Raw genomic sequence first — 16,537 nt, 5'->3', positions numbered from 1 at the left:
CTAAGACAGTTTTCAAAAACTTTTCAGTTTTCCCTTGCATCACGTGCACACACATTATCTTGTCCACCTCTCCCTTTTCCAAAACCTCCATTTTCACTCACAAAACCTCCATTTTCTTCATCAATCCTTCATCAATCTTCAAGAAAAGGTATGTGTTTTCTTTTATTTCCAAAGTATTTCATGTTTCTAGCCCTAAAATTCTTGGGTCTTGTGTTTATGATGAGATTTGAAAATATGATGTTCGAATATGGTTTTGATGATGTTTTGTTGAGTTTGGTCGATGGGTTTTGTTGATTTTGTAAGTATAATGCCTATTCTACATGGTTTCCATGATTGTTCTTCATTGTTGTGCATTATACCATGTTTGTGTTGTGTTGTGCATATCATGTTCATGATAAAATGTCTCTTAGATGTTTTTATGTGTCTCTTTGGATTCCATGGAAGCTGTAGGGATAATCATGTTTCTTTGATCTTGAAACAGCTTAAGATTATGTGGTTTTCCACATTGCCCTAGTTTGCACACTTTTGCATTTGATGCACACACACACACACACACTTTGACATGTTTGAGTGCTTATTGTCATGATTCTATCAGGCTTGATGATTTATGTCTTCACATGCCAATTTTATTTGAATTCCTCTGTATATATCTATCTTTAGGATTGTAATTCATTATCCATTATGTTGGTACTAACGTGTTTCTAATTAAGTTTCTTATCATATTTTGTGCTCTGTTTTGTGGTACTTGCTACTCTATTTTTACAGATGACTCCAAAGAAGAAAACCACTGCACAAAGTGCTGAGGACTTCTTCCTTCCAAGCTGCTTTTGAAGAAAGAGGTTGGAAAAAGCTTCTTGGTGATCTCCCCGTAGTGTGTGAATCACTAATTGGGAAATTCTACGCCAATGCCATAGCATGAGATGATGTCATAGACTGTTGGGTTAGAGGCCATGAATTCACCATTGAAGTGGAGGATGTTGATGAGGTTCTTGGATTTGGAGAAGTGGAACACGACTTCACTCATTTCAAGGAAAGAATGCTCTTCATAGAAACATTACAATCCCATATTGGTGGAGTTAAAGAAGGGAGATGCCACAACACATCTATTTTCCCACCGGATTTACAATGTCTCACATTCATCATGATGTTCAATCTATACCTGGTGAATAAGATGACCACCATCATCAATGCTAGAGCCATCTTCCTCATGGAGCTTCGGGAGAATATCTACATTAACATTAGTGCTCTTACATTCAACATCATTGCCTATGAAACAAGAACAACCTCAAGGGCAAAGCTTATCTTCCCTAGTCTGATCATGAGGATTCTTCACGGAAAAGGTGTGGAAACTCCCCAAGATATTAGTGTCATGCCTTCTCCTTCGACTATCAATGCTCTACCTATTGAAAGGATCAAAGTTCATCTTCTGGGCGATGAAGAAGAGGTTGATCCCACACATAGAGAGCCTATGGACACCGAAACTGAAGTAGAAGGACAACCATCAACTTCTAGGAGTCATGGTAAAAGAAGTAGAGCTTCATTTTCAGCAGCCCTGATAGGCCAAAAATGTATTGACCCTTTGTGATGGATTAAGTTGATTAATTAGCCAAGTTTATTAATTAATCAAATTAGCATGCAAACGCGTGGTAACACAAACAAATCACCAATAAACTAAAGTGCGGCAAAAAATAAATTGGCACGGTGATTTGTTTACGAATGGGGAAAACCTCCAAGGCAAAAACCCTACCGGGTGATTTTAAGGTCACCACTCCCGAGAATCCACTATTATCACAACAAGCAGTTACAAGTAAAGGAATCCCAGTACCTTATACCAACTTACAGTTGAACCCTTACCCCAATACCCAATTAGACTTGTTTTGTAATGACAATCTCTCCTTTTCAATGCATGACTCCCAGTATGTGACTAACCAATTGTGCGGATCCCAGTACGCGACTTCAATCACCAACTTGAGAAAGATGTCAGCTGCAAAATTCTTCAGTTCATCCTCACAATGAAGAACAAGAAGATGCTTGGTTACAAAACCCTATGGTGCAAAGACACAACAGCTTCTTCACAAAAAGATGAACTAGAGCAAACTTTGTCTCCGGTCACAAATTGCTTGAACAAACTTTGCTCAATACTTGTGTAACTTGTGCTTACTTTGACGGCCCTTAAAATAATCTTTTTATATGTCTAGGGCTATGAGAAAAGAAGGCCCAAAGACATGTCCACGAATTAGAATCAAAACAGTACTAAAAAACTGTTTTTCTTAAATCTCGATAGCTAGATGCGTTGAGGTGCTGTCGAGCAGCTGTCGAGCCATGGGCTAGAACAACTTTTTAAAACTCGATAGATGCAGTCGTCGAGCTTTAATGAAGAGCACTTCCCAGCTTGTTTCTTGGACAGACTTGCATGGCTTTAACACTTGATCTTGAAACCTTGGTTCTTAAAGTATCAAAAACATCCTAGATCTACCCAATTACAAGTAAAATGCGTTTTGTCAAAGAATTAGCCAATTACATAAAAAAATGACATATGTTCTTATCAAGTGAACCGCATATGTCCTAACAATCTCCCCCTTTGGCAATCTGTGAAAAAACCACAACAAACAAATGAACATATGAGAGAAGTCATGAATCACTCAACTCATACTCACTTGTTGAATACAATAAAATCTATCCTAACATAAACTCTTGAAAAACTTTGCAAGAAGAGAGTTCATGGCAAGGAAGACTTTGACAACCTATATTTTTGAAACACTTTAAACAAAACACATCAAGGCATCTTTGTGTGAAGCATAAATAATAAATTGCATACAATATAAAGAAACATGTGTATAAAGAAAGAAAAGAAACAACACATGTAGATGTAGGTGAATAAGACATACATCATCATATATATATATATATATATATATATATATACACCACTTGATAAACATCATGTATGTAAAAATGGTCACATGACCTAGGTACAAGAACAGTGTATCTCTAACAAGAAAGAAAAGAAAAGATACATGTAATCCTTACTACATCCCTAAAAAACAAACTCTCCCCCTAACAAAAATCTCCTAACTCTCCCCCTAAGAATGACTACTCTCATATCCAAAACTATTCCCCTTTTTTTGTCACGAGTGACAAAGGGTAAGAGTGTCAAGTAGACATCTCGTCAGAACTGGAAGAGCTAGCATCTCCATCCTCATCATCATCATCTCCGAAACTATCACCAGGTGTCTCGAATTCCTCGGGAGGAGGAGAGGGAAACTCCACAAAACCACCAAGGCGAGCCTGTCGTCTAGCAATGCGGCCAACACGGGTGTTCACCTGATATAATTCCGTAGAAAGTGTATCAATGCGAGCATCCATGTGCTGAAGTTGCGCCATGATTGCATCCAAAGTTACACCTCCCGCTAAAGAAGAGGGAGTGGAGGTAGAAGGAGTTGAAGGAGTGGGAGGAGCTGTCGAACTGGACCGCCTCGCTCCATTTAACGATAGCGTAGTCAATGGCACACATGAAGGAGAAGTGGTCGGATGAGGGAAAAGGAACAGAGAAGTGGTGTAAGATCCACGTGATAGCAGAAGGAAAGATGAGCTTATCACGGTTAGCCGTATCCTTATACACATCTATGATAGAAATGATAAAATGTGAAGGAAAGTCTATGGAAAGATCCTCAAGAAGAGACAACAGAAAACGAGAATGAGACTCTGTAATAGAGTTGTAGTGAGAGAGAGGATACAACACAAAAGTCATCACCATGCTCAAGAATTGAGGACCTTTAGCAAAAGGTCGACATGATGTAAACTAACGTTCACCCCAATCAGCTTGGTGCTCACAAAAAGCAGAGATCATCTCGTCTTTGGATATAGTCTGTAGACGCTCACAACTGGGGTAGTCAGGATGTGCAACCCTCAGAACACGAAGCACATCGGATACTAACTCCGGTGTGATGACAATGCCCGTACCTCGAACGCGAGTATGAAAGAGAGGTATTGAAGTATCAGTTTCATGCATGTTGGAGTAGAACTCCTGGATTAGCACGGAAGGACATGTGACCAGGACGTCACACAGTGACTCCCATTCCCGTTTGTGAGTGACATTGGGAAGGTCAGTGTCGACAAAATCCAACAAAATAACTTGGCGTTCTGAATGAACACCTCGTTTAGAGAAGTTCTCCGAGAAGTCCTTTTGGGCTTTCTCATCATGGAACCTGACAGAGCAGGGAGTAAGATGAGAAGACAAAGCTGCCCTAGAACGCAGAGGGTGCCATTGACGCACTAACGTAAACTAGAGAGAGAGGGGGAAAAGGAAACACTCAGAAAAGTTCCAACACAGTCCAAATATAGCAAGTATATTGAAAGGAAGAAACATATGTATGAAAAATGCATGAACATGTGACATGCCATATAAAAGACATCATGGGCTCCGCCCAATCCAATCCTTCTAGCACACAATCAAATTGCACACATCTAAATGCATGATAATACAATTATTATGCTTATGAGATGAAATGTATGAGATTTGAAACTCATTTTGGCAAAAACCCATCCCAAATTTTCACAAAAACTTAACACTTTTAAAAAACCCCAAAAATTTTCCAAAACTCAAAAACCTAGGTTTCAAAACATGAAATGCTTGTAGAATGAAAGATAAGAAGCTTACCAAGAGAAGAAAAAAATCTTGAAAAAGCTTAAAGAAACCTTGAGGAGAGTATATGAGTGAGAGAAAGTGAAAAAGGGAGGTGAGAAAATGAAGCTGTCGAGAGAGAGATCGAGAGAAAAGAAGACCAGATCACATATAACCTATTTATAGATCCTTAGTAAATCTCGACAAATAAAGGTGTTGAGAGGTGTCGAGATAGGTGTCGAGGTAGGTGTCGAGAAAAAGACGTCGACAGATGCAGCTATCGAGGAGGTGTCGAGGAATACAAAAAGGACACACAAAAGAAGCTCGATCGATCCACAAGGTGTCGATAAGCTGTCGAGAGGCTAGAAGGTTTCTCGATCGATCCACCAGCTATCGAGAGGTGTCGAGATTGTGATAAGATGAAACTAAAGAGCTCGACAGATAAGCCAGGTATCGAGAGGTGTCGAGAAGGTATCGAGATGGCTTAAAAATAGTTTTTTTTTTTCAAAGAGGAGAAAAACACAGATATGAATGCAATCAAACATGCAACTCAACCAATGATCCAACAAACATTTTAATCTCTCAAAACATCTCTCAATCAACAAAGAGTTAAGAATTTAGCTCCCAAAAAAACACACACACACACACACACTAAACAAGTCTAACTAATTTTATATTTCAAAAACAAGTTAAGACAGTTTAATGAGCATACATCAACACATATAAACCTTGTGATGGCCAAATCACATTGTACTTGCACATGTATCAAGAGTAGCAAAGAATATTGCGTGTTGTGTGTGAAAAACATCGCAAGATTGCACAAGTTTCTATATGTTATGACGATTTTAGATATGAGAAAATCACTTTAACTCACACACAATCAGAATTGTTTGATGGGGACTATCACCTTTGAGGTACATCCTATAACTCTCACATCTCCTAGAAAACACGCTTACAATCATATTTAAAGTATTTTTTTCTTTTTGCTTTTATTTTCTTTGCATATTTTCCTTTTATTAAGCAAACCATGCATGGGTATACAAAGGAGAGAAAAGAAATATCCAATTATGTTAAACTTTTGACATTGCACTTTTGTTATGCAGAAGCATACAAATGTCATTGACATTGCACTTTTGCTATGCTGAAGCATACATATGTCATTTCATGATTGGTGGGTAACAATGGTGAGATGGTTATTTATGCCTTTCTCTTAGGATTTTCTAGTCCTTCCCGTCAAAAAGAGTGATACGAGCGTTAAGTACAAGAGATCACTTAACCTTACTCATCACAAACAAAGAGCCACAAAGCTCACTTGCTTAGTTTGTGCATAATAATGCTCATCTAAGCTACAAGAGATACAAAGTTTAGAAAACTTTGTTTCAAAAGTCATTTTAAGGTTCACAAGAACCGATGTACACAAGCACACACTGTTTTTGTATTTTTCTGAATTTTTCAATTTATTTATTTATTTTTGAATTAAAAACAAAATAACTAAAAACTGAAAAACTAATAACCAAAAACATGCATGACAAAACAAAGCAATACATAAAAACTAGACTGACTCAAAACATTAAAGCAAAACACACAAGTAATGCAAGAACAAAAACAGAAGAAGAGAGAGAAAAGTGATTAGATCACTTGGAACCCTTTTCCTTCCACACCTTGGAAGAACCCTTCCTCTTCGTAAACCCTTGAACCATCGGTGAGGGGGAAGAATTGATACCGTTCAAGTTCGAAAGGAACATGATGGCTTTGAGAAGATTTCCAAGAGGAGCAAACGACGACGGAAGCTGATTCTGGTTTCCCGACGCCAACATGTAGTTGCTATTTTGAGTGGCTAACCACTTATAGAAATTTGGTCGAGTATGACCAGCTGCTCCACAGTGATGACAAAGATGCTGCTTCTTTTGTTTAGGCCTTTGAGAGATAGCCTTCTTAGCCATAGGGTTTTTAACTTCCTTCTTATCCTGCTTAGGGGGTACTCCTAAGATAGATTTACCCTTGTCTATGTTCTCACTAGCTAATTCAGTTTTAACATTAGTGTTCTCAATTTCAACATTATTGCTATGGGGAACAAAAACAGTAGTACTAGCAGAAGCAATATTAGAGAAAGAGAAATCATATCCTAAACTTGTTCGGTCTGAAGTAGATTTTTGAAAACTGAGCATCTCATCGAGCTTAGCATTTGAAGTCCTTTCCAATTGAGCTCTGACTTGGAATAGTTCTGCCTCAAGCTTCTTAGTCTTCTTAGCCAAGAAGTTATTTTCAAACCTCAGTGCTTTAATAGTTTGATTTGCTTCATCAAACTTTGTGCAAACCTCTTCACGTTCAATCTCCACATCACTAAGCTTCTTGGTGGTCAACCTATACAGCTTGTCATGCTTTTCTAAGACCTTATATAATTTTGCATAGGCTGTGTGAATGTCATCTTGATCATCCATCTTCTCAAACTTGGCTTCCACCAATTCCTCTTCTTCATCCACATCTTCGACAATCCCTTCAAAAGGATTAACTATGGCAGTGAAGGCATTCAAGATTCCGTCATCCTCATTGTCAAAATCATCTTCAAGCTTGGTGTCGCTTAGCGTAATAGCAAGTACCTTGCTTTTCCCAATCGTCTTGAGATATGTTGGGCATTCTTGTTTCATGTGTTCGAAGCCTTGACACCCAAAGCACTTAGGTTTTGTAGGAATAGTGTACTGACTGCCATCTGTTGCATCCTTCTTCCCTTTGTCTTGACCCTTAAATTGAGAAGAATGGGATTGCCTATAGTCCTTGTTGAAGCCTTTCCCATTAGCATTCTTCATGAACTTTTTGAACTGCCTGATGATGTAGGACTTTATCTTAGAATCTTCATCGTCTGAAGACTCTTCTGTCTTACTGCTCTTGGCCTTTAGTGCCATATTCTTGCTCTTACTCGTCTTTCCGATTCTAGACAAACCCAACTCATAGGTCTGTAGATTTCCAACTAGCTCTATCAAAGGAATTTTGTCAATATCCTTTGATTCCTCAATTGTGGTGATCTTTGCATGGAATCATTCGGGCAGAGATTTGAGCACTTTTCTCACAATCTTGGGTTCTGGATAGTTTCTCCAAGATTAAAGGCAGAGTTCACTATGTCTATGAGTTTTGCATAGAACTTATTAAATGACTCATCCTCCTCCATTTTTATCTCTTCGAAGCTAGTAGTGAGTCTCTGAAGCTTTGAGTTCTTGACAGCCTTTGTTCCCTCATAGGTTGTTTGGAGGATGGTCCATGCTTCCTTTGCAGTTTCAGTGGAGGACATCTTCTTGAATTCCTCATTTGTGACTGCACTGAAAAAATCATTCAATGCCCTACGGTTAAAGTTTGCCGCCTTGATCTTTACCTCATCCCAATTGGCCAGCACTTCCTTTGGCTTGGTCCAGCCAATCTCTATGGCTTGCCACACCTTCTCATCTAGAGGCTGCAAAAAAGCTTGCATGCGTACTTTCTAGTATGCACAGTTAGTCCCATCAAATAAAGGAGGGATAATAAGAGATTGTCCTCTATCCATGACAACAATGGTCAATGGATCACACACAAGGATTAAACCTTAATCAAAGTGTGCCTGCTCTGATACCACTTGATAGGCCAAAAACGTATTGACCCCTTGTGATGGATTATGTTGATTAATTAGCCAAGTTTATTAATTAATCAAATTAGCATGCAAACACGTTGTAGTACAAACAAATCACCAATAAACTAAAGTGCAGTAAAAAATAAATTGACACGGTGATTTGTTTACGAATGGGAAAAATCTTCAAGACAAATACCCCACCCGGTGATTTTAAGGTTACCACTCCCGAGAATCCACTATTATCACAACAATCAGTTACAAGTAAAGAAATCCCAGTACCTTATACCAACCTACAGTTGAACCCTTACCCCAATACCCAATTAGACTTGTTTTGTAGTGAAAATCTCTCATTTTCAAAGCACGACTCCCAGAGCGTGACTAACCAATTGTGCAGATCCCAGTACGCAACTTCAATCACCAACTTGAGAAAGATGTTGGCTGCAAAGTTCTTCAGTTCATCCTCACAATGAAGAATAAGAAGATGCTTGGTTACAAAACCCTACAGTGCAAAGACATAGGAGCTTCTTCACAAAGAGATGAACTAGGGCAAACTTTGTCTCTGGTCACAAATTGCTTGAATAGACTTTGCTCAATGGTTGCGCAACTTGTGCTTACTTTGACGGCCCTTAAAATAATCCTTTTATATGTTTAGGGTTATGAGAAAAGAAATCCCAAAGACATGTCCACAAATTAGAATCAAAATAGTGCTGAAAAATTGTTTTTCTTCAATCTCGACAGCTAGAGGTGTCGAGGTGCTGTCGAGCAGCTGTCGAGCCATAGGCTGGAACAGCTTTTTAAAACTCGATAGATGCAGCTGTCGAGCTTTAATCAAGAGCACTTCTCAGCTTATTGCTTGGACAGACTTGCATGGCTTTAACACTTGATCTTGAAACCTTGTTTCTTGAAGTATCAAAAACATCCTAGATCTACCCAATTACAAGTAAAGTGTGTTTTGTCAAAGGATTAGCCAATTACATAAAAAAAATGACATATGTTCTTATTAAGTGAACCACATATGTCCTAACAAGCCCCTCTAGATGCTATTCAAATCATTCTTGAATGGATTGACGGCTTAAGAGAAGTCCAAAATGAGCACTCCAACAGGCTGACCGCCATTCAAGATCAAATCAACTTGCTCACAGCTACGTTTGATACTTTCACAGACCAGCCTTAGCCCTTTGGCCATTCTGGTAAAAAAGGGGGAGTAGTATGGAATAGCTCTTGAGGGGGAGCCTTACCTTGATGGGGAGAACTTTTATAAGTCTTTATAGTTTTTATGGTTTAAGTGTGTTTTTAGTTTCAATTATGGGTTTTCATAACACTTATTTAAGTACTTTGGTTTGACTTTTAAGCATTCTACTAATTTAGTACTTGTTTTTTTAACTTGACTATGGTGTGTTATGAAGACTTGAATGTTTTAGCTATTTAAACTATGCTATAATTTGCACCTTTGCTTTGTAGCTATTTAGTACTTTTAAATTATGTATGCATTTTCTTTAGTACTCCACTCTTGTGCCCTATGTTGGATCTTGTATCCTTGATGCAAATAACTTAGTGTTTTTGTATCAATTGAGTGTTGGACATGCAAATGATACTTTGCATTGAGCTTATTAGCTTGTGATAGGCCAAAAACATATTGACCCCTTGTGATGGATTAAGTTGATTAATTAGCCAAGTTTATTAATTAATCAAATTAACATACAAACGCGTGGTAGCATAAACAAATCACCAATAAACTAAAGTACAGCAGAAAATAAATTGACACGGTGATTTGTTTACGAATGGGAAAAACCTCCAAGGCAAAAACCCCACTGGGTGATTTTAAGGTCACCACTTCCGAGAATCCACAATTATCACACCATGCGGTAACAAGTAAAGGAATCCCAGTACCTTATACCAACCTACAGTTGAACCCTTTCCCCAATACCCAATTAGACTTGTTCTGTAGTGACAATCTCTCATTTTCAATGCACGGCTCCTAGTACGTGACTAACAAATTGCGCGGATCCTAGTACGCGACTTGAATCACCAACATGAGAAAGATGTTGGCTGCAAAGTTCTTCAGTTCATCCTCATAATGAAGAACAAGAAGATGCTTGGTTAGAAAACCCTATGGTGCAAAGACACAGCAGGTTCTTCACAAAGAAATGAACTAGGGGTCACAAATTGCTTGAACAGACTTTGCTCAATACTTGTGCAACTTGTGCTTACTTTGATGGCGCTTAAAATAATCCTTTTATATGTCTGGGGTTATGAGAAAAGAAGGCCCAAAGACATATCCAAGGATTAGCTGTCGAGCCACGGGGCTGTCGAGTAGTTGTCGAGCCACGGGGCTGTAACAGCTTCTTAAAGCTCGATAGATGCAGTTGTCGAGCCAGTTATCGAGCTTTAATGAAGAGCACTTCTCAGCTTGTTTCTTGGATAGACTTGTATGGCTTTAACACTTGATCTTGAAACCTTGTTTCTTGAAGTATTACAAACATCCTAGATCTACCTAATTACAAGTAAAGTGCGTTTGGTCAAATGATTAGCCAATTACATAAAAGAATGACATATGTTCTTATCAAGTGAACCACATATGTCCTAACAACTTGCATATCCAGATGTTCATTCTTTGTGTAAATGATCATTGTGATCACTATTTATAGTGATTATTCTTGTTTGGTCAAGCCATGCTTTATTGCTGTACTCTTTGTTACTTGATCGCATTGTGCTTGCTCCATTTGCACTTCAAGGTTTCTGCTTACAATGATATTATTGTGTTATTGTTTTCAGGTAACTTGGTCGTATGGTTCAAGAGCTTCACATAATCTAGAGTTAGGTGTGAGTGAGTTTTGACAACTATTCCCAACTCACATTTTAAGTCTAGAGTCTGTTTTAGGGTTTTGTCACGGAATAGCTAAAGGGGGAGATTGTAAGGATGAATTTATTCAATCATGTGTTGGCTTTATTCCTTGCCAAATTTGCTTGTAATTTAACATTTAGATACCTTGTATTTAGGTGGGAATTATGTAAGGGTTGTGTGTGAGAGAATGTAAAGAAAACTCAAGATGTGTGCACTCAAAGGAGTCTCGTGACTAGATCTCGCGACTGGCTCGCGATCGGCAAGTCACCAAAGTGGCACATGTGTGAAGCATGCAGGGAGCTAAAGGGTCACGACAGCTGGAGCACTACAGGAAAAAAAGTACAGTCTGGCCTGGCAGTTATCCCGCGACTCAGACTCGCAACTAGTTCTAGTCACGAGGTCGAGTTGCTAGAATGCCCTATTTTAATGAAATATGCCTTTTCAAATTCCTCACATACCCTACTATAAATACCCTTATACCCATGAAATGTAGAGAGCTTCTAGAGCAAATTTTGAGAAAGAAACCCTAGAGAAAAACAAGATTGATCCATCCACAATCTTAATCTTTTGATTCTCCAAATTCCTCTACTCTCACCCTCTTCATTGACATACCCTTGAGAGGTTAATTTGCCAAATCCTTATCTCACCATACCCATATCAGTGAGGAGGTATTTTGGTGCTTGGGAAGCAGTTTAGAGAGGACTAATTTGTTTGGTTGATGCAATGGGCTTATTGCGAGATCCGGTAAGCTAGAAAAAATAAGGTTTGGCGTAACCCTATTGGACCAAGAAGTTAGGACGGCTTAGGTGCATCGGGTAGATTAGGCTTGGAGGGTCTATTGCTATTCATGTATCCCAACTTCATTCTCTAGTGGATTATTTGGCTACTTGGAGGGCAGCGGAGAGGTTTTTCGCCGAGTACTTTGGTTTCCTTTTCGATTACACATTGTCGTATTATCTTTGTGTTTGCATCTCTCTTCCTTTACTCTTTACCTTTTAATTACTGTTGTGTTTGTGATTAATTTTAGTTTAGAGTGTTTTACCAATTTGGGTTTAGCTTATATTCATTATTCCGCATATATATTGTTTATTTATAAGTTTGTGTTGGTAATTTTGTATTTGGGGGTCCAAACATTTTTTGGTGTTTTATACGATATTAGAACTTTTAATTATTCTTTCAGGATTAAGAGTTAATGTAAATAGAAGTCATGAAATTTATTATTCATTTGACAGTCATTAGGAGAATAATAAATCTCATAGCGGTCAAGTTCTATATGTCTTAACTTTTAAAATATATCAACACATCAACTAAAAGTCTCCCCTTCCATGATGAAGAAAAATCATCTCAGTTGATATGTTATAGTTTTCGTAGATGAAATGCCCAATTTCATCACCGACTACCAACTAAAATTCTGAGTTTACAAAGAACTTGTGATCTATATCTTCTGTGATTAAATCACATACGATGCATCTCATGGACTATATGATAATGTCCAAATATTCATGTTACCATTATTTTAGATAATAACTAAACAACTTTATTGATCATAACATAATATAATACATAATGTCATACATAGCATTATACAGTAGGATTTAAATGGCACATATCCTAACAAGTTAATCAATCGAGATTTAAGGGAGTGGAGTGGTAGGTATCAATCGGATGCTTTGAAGGTTAAAATTTGTCTTGTTGGTGGAGGAATTTGTGTTGAGGGGAGGTGGGATTAATGAGTATGTGAGTTTAGCATAAGAGTTTTTGTTTGTTTAGCTGGTACTGCAGTGAGTTATTTCAGGTTTCTTCTAGTAGGGATTTCGCAATTCAGCAGATGAAATTGTGAAGTTTCAAGTTAGGAGGAGGAATGACCGAATGAAGGCTATTTTACTTTGCCTTTGTGTTGGTGGGCCTATGTGTGATGAGGTGTCATGACATGTAGGGAAGTTGTGAAATTGGTTGTCACGTACGAAAAAGTAACATATAAAATCAGGTACATATATATTTTATGATAATTAAAAAATATATATTTTGTTTGATAAATTTAATTTTTTCTCTTTTTTTTTTAAAGAATATTAAATATTTTTAACACACACATGGAGAGAGAGGTAGATGGTTTTAAAGAAATTTACAGTGGTGTATATTCAAAAAGGCCTAACTCTTGAATATACAGCACAAATTTTAAATCTCTTTAACTCACACTCATTTTTCAGCGTGGGATTAACCCACTATTTTTCCTCCCTTGAAAAATGGTATCGGCTCCACCACTAATTACTGATGGTATTATTTTTTCCCGGAAATAAATTGCACTCTCAATGGATCCTACCAGTCCCAAGACATGAAGATGTAATAAGGAAGAAGAGCAATAGATAGATGTGCATGAAAGCTTGATCTTCAAAAGCGTACACTACGCTATTTATTAGAAATCAATGCCCCACCTATCAGGAGAGGGAGATCAATCTTCCCTTTGGTGGCCAAAGAATCAAATATATTTCTTGATAAGTCACATCCGATGCTATCTAACCTCTATCTGACCGATATCTATAACATTGGAAACATAAAAAACAGAAACATAAACAAAAACAAAAACAAATCTATGAACAACGCAAAGGAAAAATTGCAATTTGCAAACAAACTGACTTAAGCCCCTTCAATCCAATACCTAAAACAGTCCACTCCATCTCAATGATCTGGTAGCCCTTTTATAAATTCTATAACAGATGGTGACATCAAGTTGCCTATGTTTGGAGACACGAAAGCTGAATCAGGATATCTATAAACCGGCCCAGGTGAGCAGAAGAAATTAGTTGAATTCGGGGTAAACAAAGGAATATCAGCAAAATATGGATTGTTTTGGTCTAGAATTGGTGAAAAGGATGACGAACTTGACTTAATGTCACCACAATTTTCATCGGTAAGAGCAGAAGATGACTCATTATCATCATGCCCAACAGGCTTCATCACCTTATTATGATCATTTCCTTTCGCACACAAACTCTTCTCACTCTTCTGGGCTTTTGGCAGTGTAGCAGCTTGATCATCATCATCGTTGGATCCTGTCTGACCCGTGAGCTTCTGGACAAGAGCCATGAAATCCCGAGCCTCAGTGTGGATAATCTTCGGAGAATGAGTGTATATAATAACCGGTTGCCTCTGTTGCTGCCTGTACATTGTGGTAGCAATACAATCAGAAACCGAAGAAGGTGACGAAGAAAAAGATGGTTTGTGAATGACATGAGACTCCTTCTTGATCTTCAATGGAGATGGACATGGACCTTTGATCATCTCCCACCTTGGAACCTCATCATGATGATCAACATGAAACTTTGGAGGGCTCATTGTTGAGATTTTCTTTGATCCAAATATGGAAAAAAGAAAAGGCTGTCTTATATAAATAATGGAATGGTTTGTTGAGATGAAGAGGAAGAAAAAGAGAGTATAGAGCATATATAGGAGGTTTGTTTGAGATAGAGATGAAGAAGATTTTTATAGCCAGCGATTCGGACCGTTGACATTCATACATATATACATATTTTATACATACATATAAAAAAGAGTATGATATAAGAGAATAAATTGGGTCAGGAGCTGGCGTAAAAGGGCTGTTTTACGCCAGCCAATCCTGACCCACCACATCAGCATAACAATTTTTTTATTTTTTTTTTGAGGCAAAAGTTTTCACTAAGAAAAATTAGGAGAATACAACACAAAATTTTCTCGAGTTTTTTTTGAAAGTGGACTTGAATTTCATTAAACCAGAAAAGAGAGTTACAGCCATACAAGGATCTGCAGAAGCAGTACCAAAAAGACTAAGCACTACAATACATCTGATTGGATTAATAAAGAAATAAAAGGAGTAACACCCTTCCAAAGAAATAATGTATCTTTACACATTCAGCAAAAAAGTAAAACTTTACATCACTATCTTTCTTCAAACAAACAAACAAACAAAAAAAAAAGTAAAATTTAATTCGGATTGGCGTTTTTCCTTGGCCCTGTTGTTGAGTAATTTCACTATCGGATACGATTTACATGGGAAAAGGGCTCGGGGTTTGCTTTTGGAGCAGGTTTTGCAACTTAGGGGGCTCCAAAGACATTCCAGAATTTCAGTGTTTCATCTGCTGCTGCTGATGCCACTGTGCAACCATCTGGGCTCTGACTTCTGAGCCATAAACAGAACGACGCGTTCTTATGAATTAAAATATAAACAGAACAATGCTCTGAGCCATCTAGGCTCTAAGCATAAAATTAAAATATCCTCCTCCTCCTCACACCGGAGCTCCACCCCGCCACAGTCGTCGATGGAGTTGTTGCTGGAATCATGATTTGGAGTCGAAAAAAAATTCATAAGAACCTAGGCTAGCTGGAAAAGCAAAATCCATACCAAATCAAGTGATTGATATCCAAAAAATTATCCAAATCCATCAATATTTCGAAATCTAAAATTTGGGGAATAACAAATCATAGAAAAAACACACCTTGAGTTGCGACACCACACTTGTGACGGCTCCAACAGATTTTGCCAGCTCTAGAAACAACATGAGCGGCAGCATCTGTGACGGGGTGGAGCTCCGGTGTGAGGAGGCGGAGGAGGAGATGAGATTTGGGTTTGCCGTGCACCAGGTCTGAAGTCTGAAGGTGTTGTTCTGTTGTGTTTGAGAGGGCTGATGGGTTTTAATTGGGTAATAGTTTTGTGTTTTCAGTGTATTGAAAATAAAGTGTTTTGCTGACGTGGCGGGTTAGGATTGGCTGGCGTAAAATAGCCCTTTTACGCCAGCTCCTGACCCAATTTATTCTCATGATATAATGTATTGAAATATTAGAGTTTAGCGGTTAGAAGCTTTTGGACGCTACAATTAGTTGTTCACTTCGGCGTCTTCGTTGGCTCCACAGATGCACCGTAGTTGTCTAGAGTAATAGGGTTTTTTTTTTTTTTTTTAATTTTTTTAATTTTTTAAGGGGGAGGGACATAGAAGTCCTTCTCTCCTCTCACATAGGAGCTTCTCTCTCTCGTTTTGCAAAAACGAGACACTCCCTCCCTTAGTTTTAACACTGAGGGCTTGCTTTTACAATTTTTTTTACTTGATTCCTAATGGCTAAAGACGTGATTTGTAAAGTTGTGATTTACAACTATATTTTATTTGGCATTATTCCATGACAAAAAGTGTTGTATTTTCTTTAATTTGTTTTTGTATTTTGTGGGATTTTTATTGTATTGGGTTTAGTATTAAGTTGGTGAAGAATCGAGCATAAAATGAAGAATCAGTGAATTTTGCGACTGTCTCGCTAGAAGCTAACTCGAGAAAGAGCCACGTGAAAAGCACATGCTGGAAGCTGAAGAGTTGTGCCAGCCTAGAGGATTTCGCGACTATCTCGCGGGTAAGGCCTTCCCGCGAGATACCCACGAAACTTTTTACCTGGAGGTTTTTAAAGTGTGACTTTCTTACCTTTCACCCATACTATATATACCCTCATT

General features: G+C 38.1%; 1 protein-coding gene across 1 annotated transcript; it reads right to left on the bottom strand.

Moving 5' to 3' along the window:
• Positions 1-13,472: 13,472 nt before the first annotated feature.
• On the bottom strand, positions 13,473-14,508 carry LOC142608419 (VQ motif-containing protein 8, chloroplastic-like). The gene has a single exon (XM_075780194.1). The coding sequence runs from the start codon at positions 14,506-14,508 to the stop codon at positions 13,744-13,746; it is 765 nt and encodes a 254-aa protein (XP_075636309.1). The 3' UTR covers positions 13,473-13,743.
• Between the last annotated feature and the right edge of the window lie 2,029 nt (positions 14,509-16,537).

This window comes from Castanea sativa, chromosome 8 (assembly GCF_040712315.1).
Source record: "Castanea sativa cultivar Marrone di Chiusa Pesio chromosome 8, ASM4071231v1".
Classification (NCBI taxonomy): Eukaryota; Viridiplantae; Streptophyta; class Magnoliopsida; order Fagales; family Fagaceae; genus Castanea; species Castanea sativa.
The sequence above is the reverse complement of the archived record's forward strand: the minus strand, read 5'-3'. Positions and strand labels throughout refer to the sequence as shown.

Excerpts from the sequence above, each read along its gene's own strand:
- LOC142608419 (XM_075780194.1), bottom strand. The coding sequence starts at position 14,508 with ATGCTCTATACTCTCTTTTTCTTCCTCTTCATCTCAACAAACCATTCC.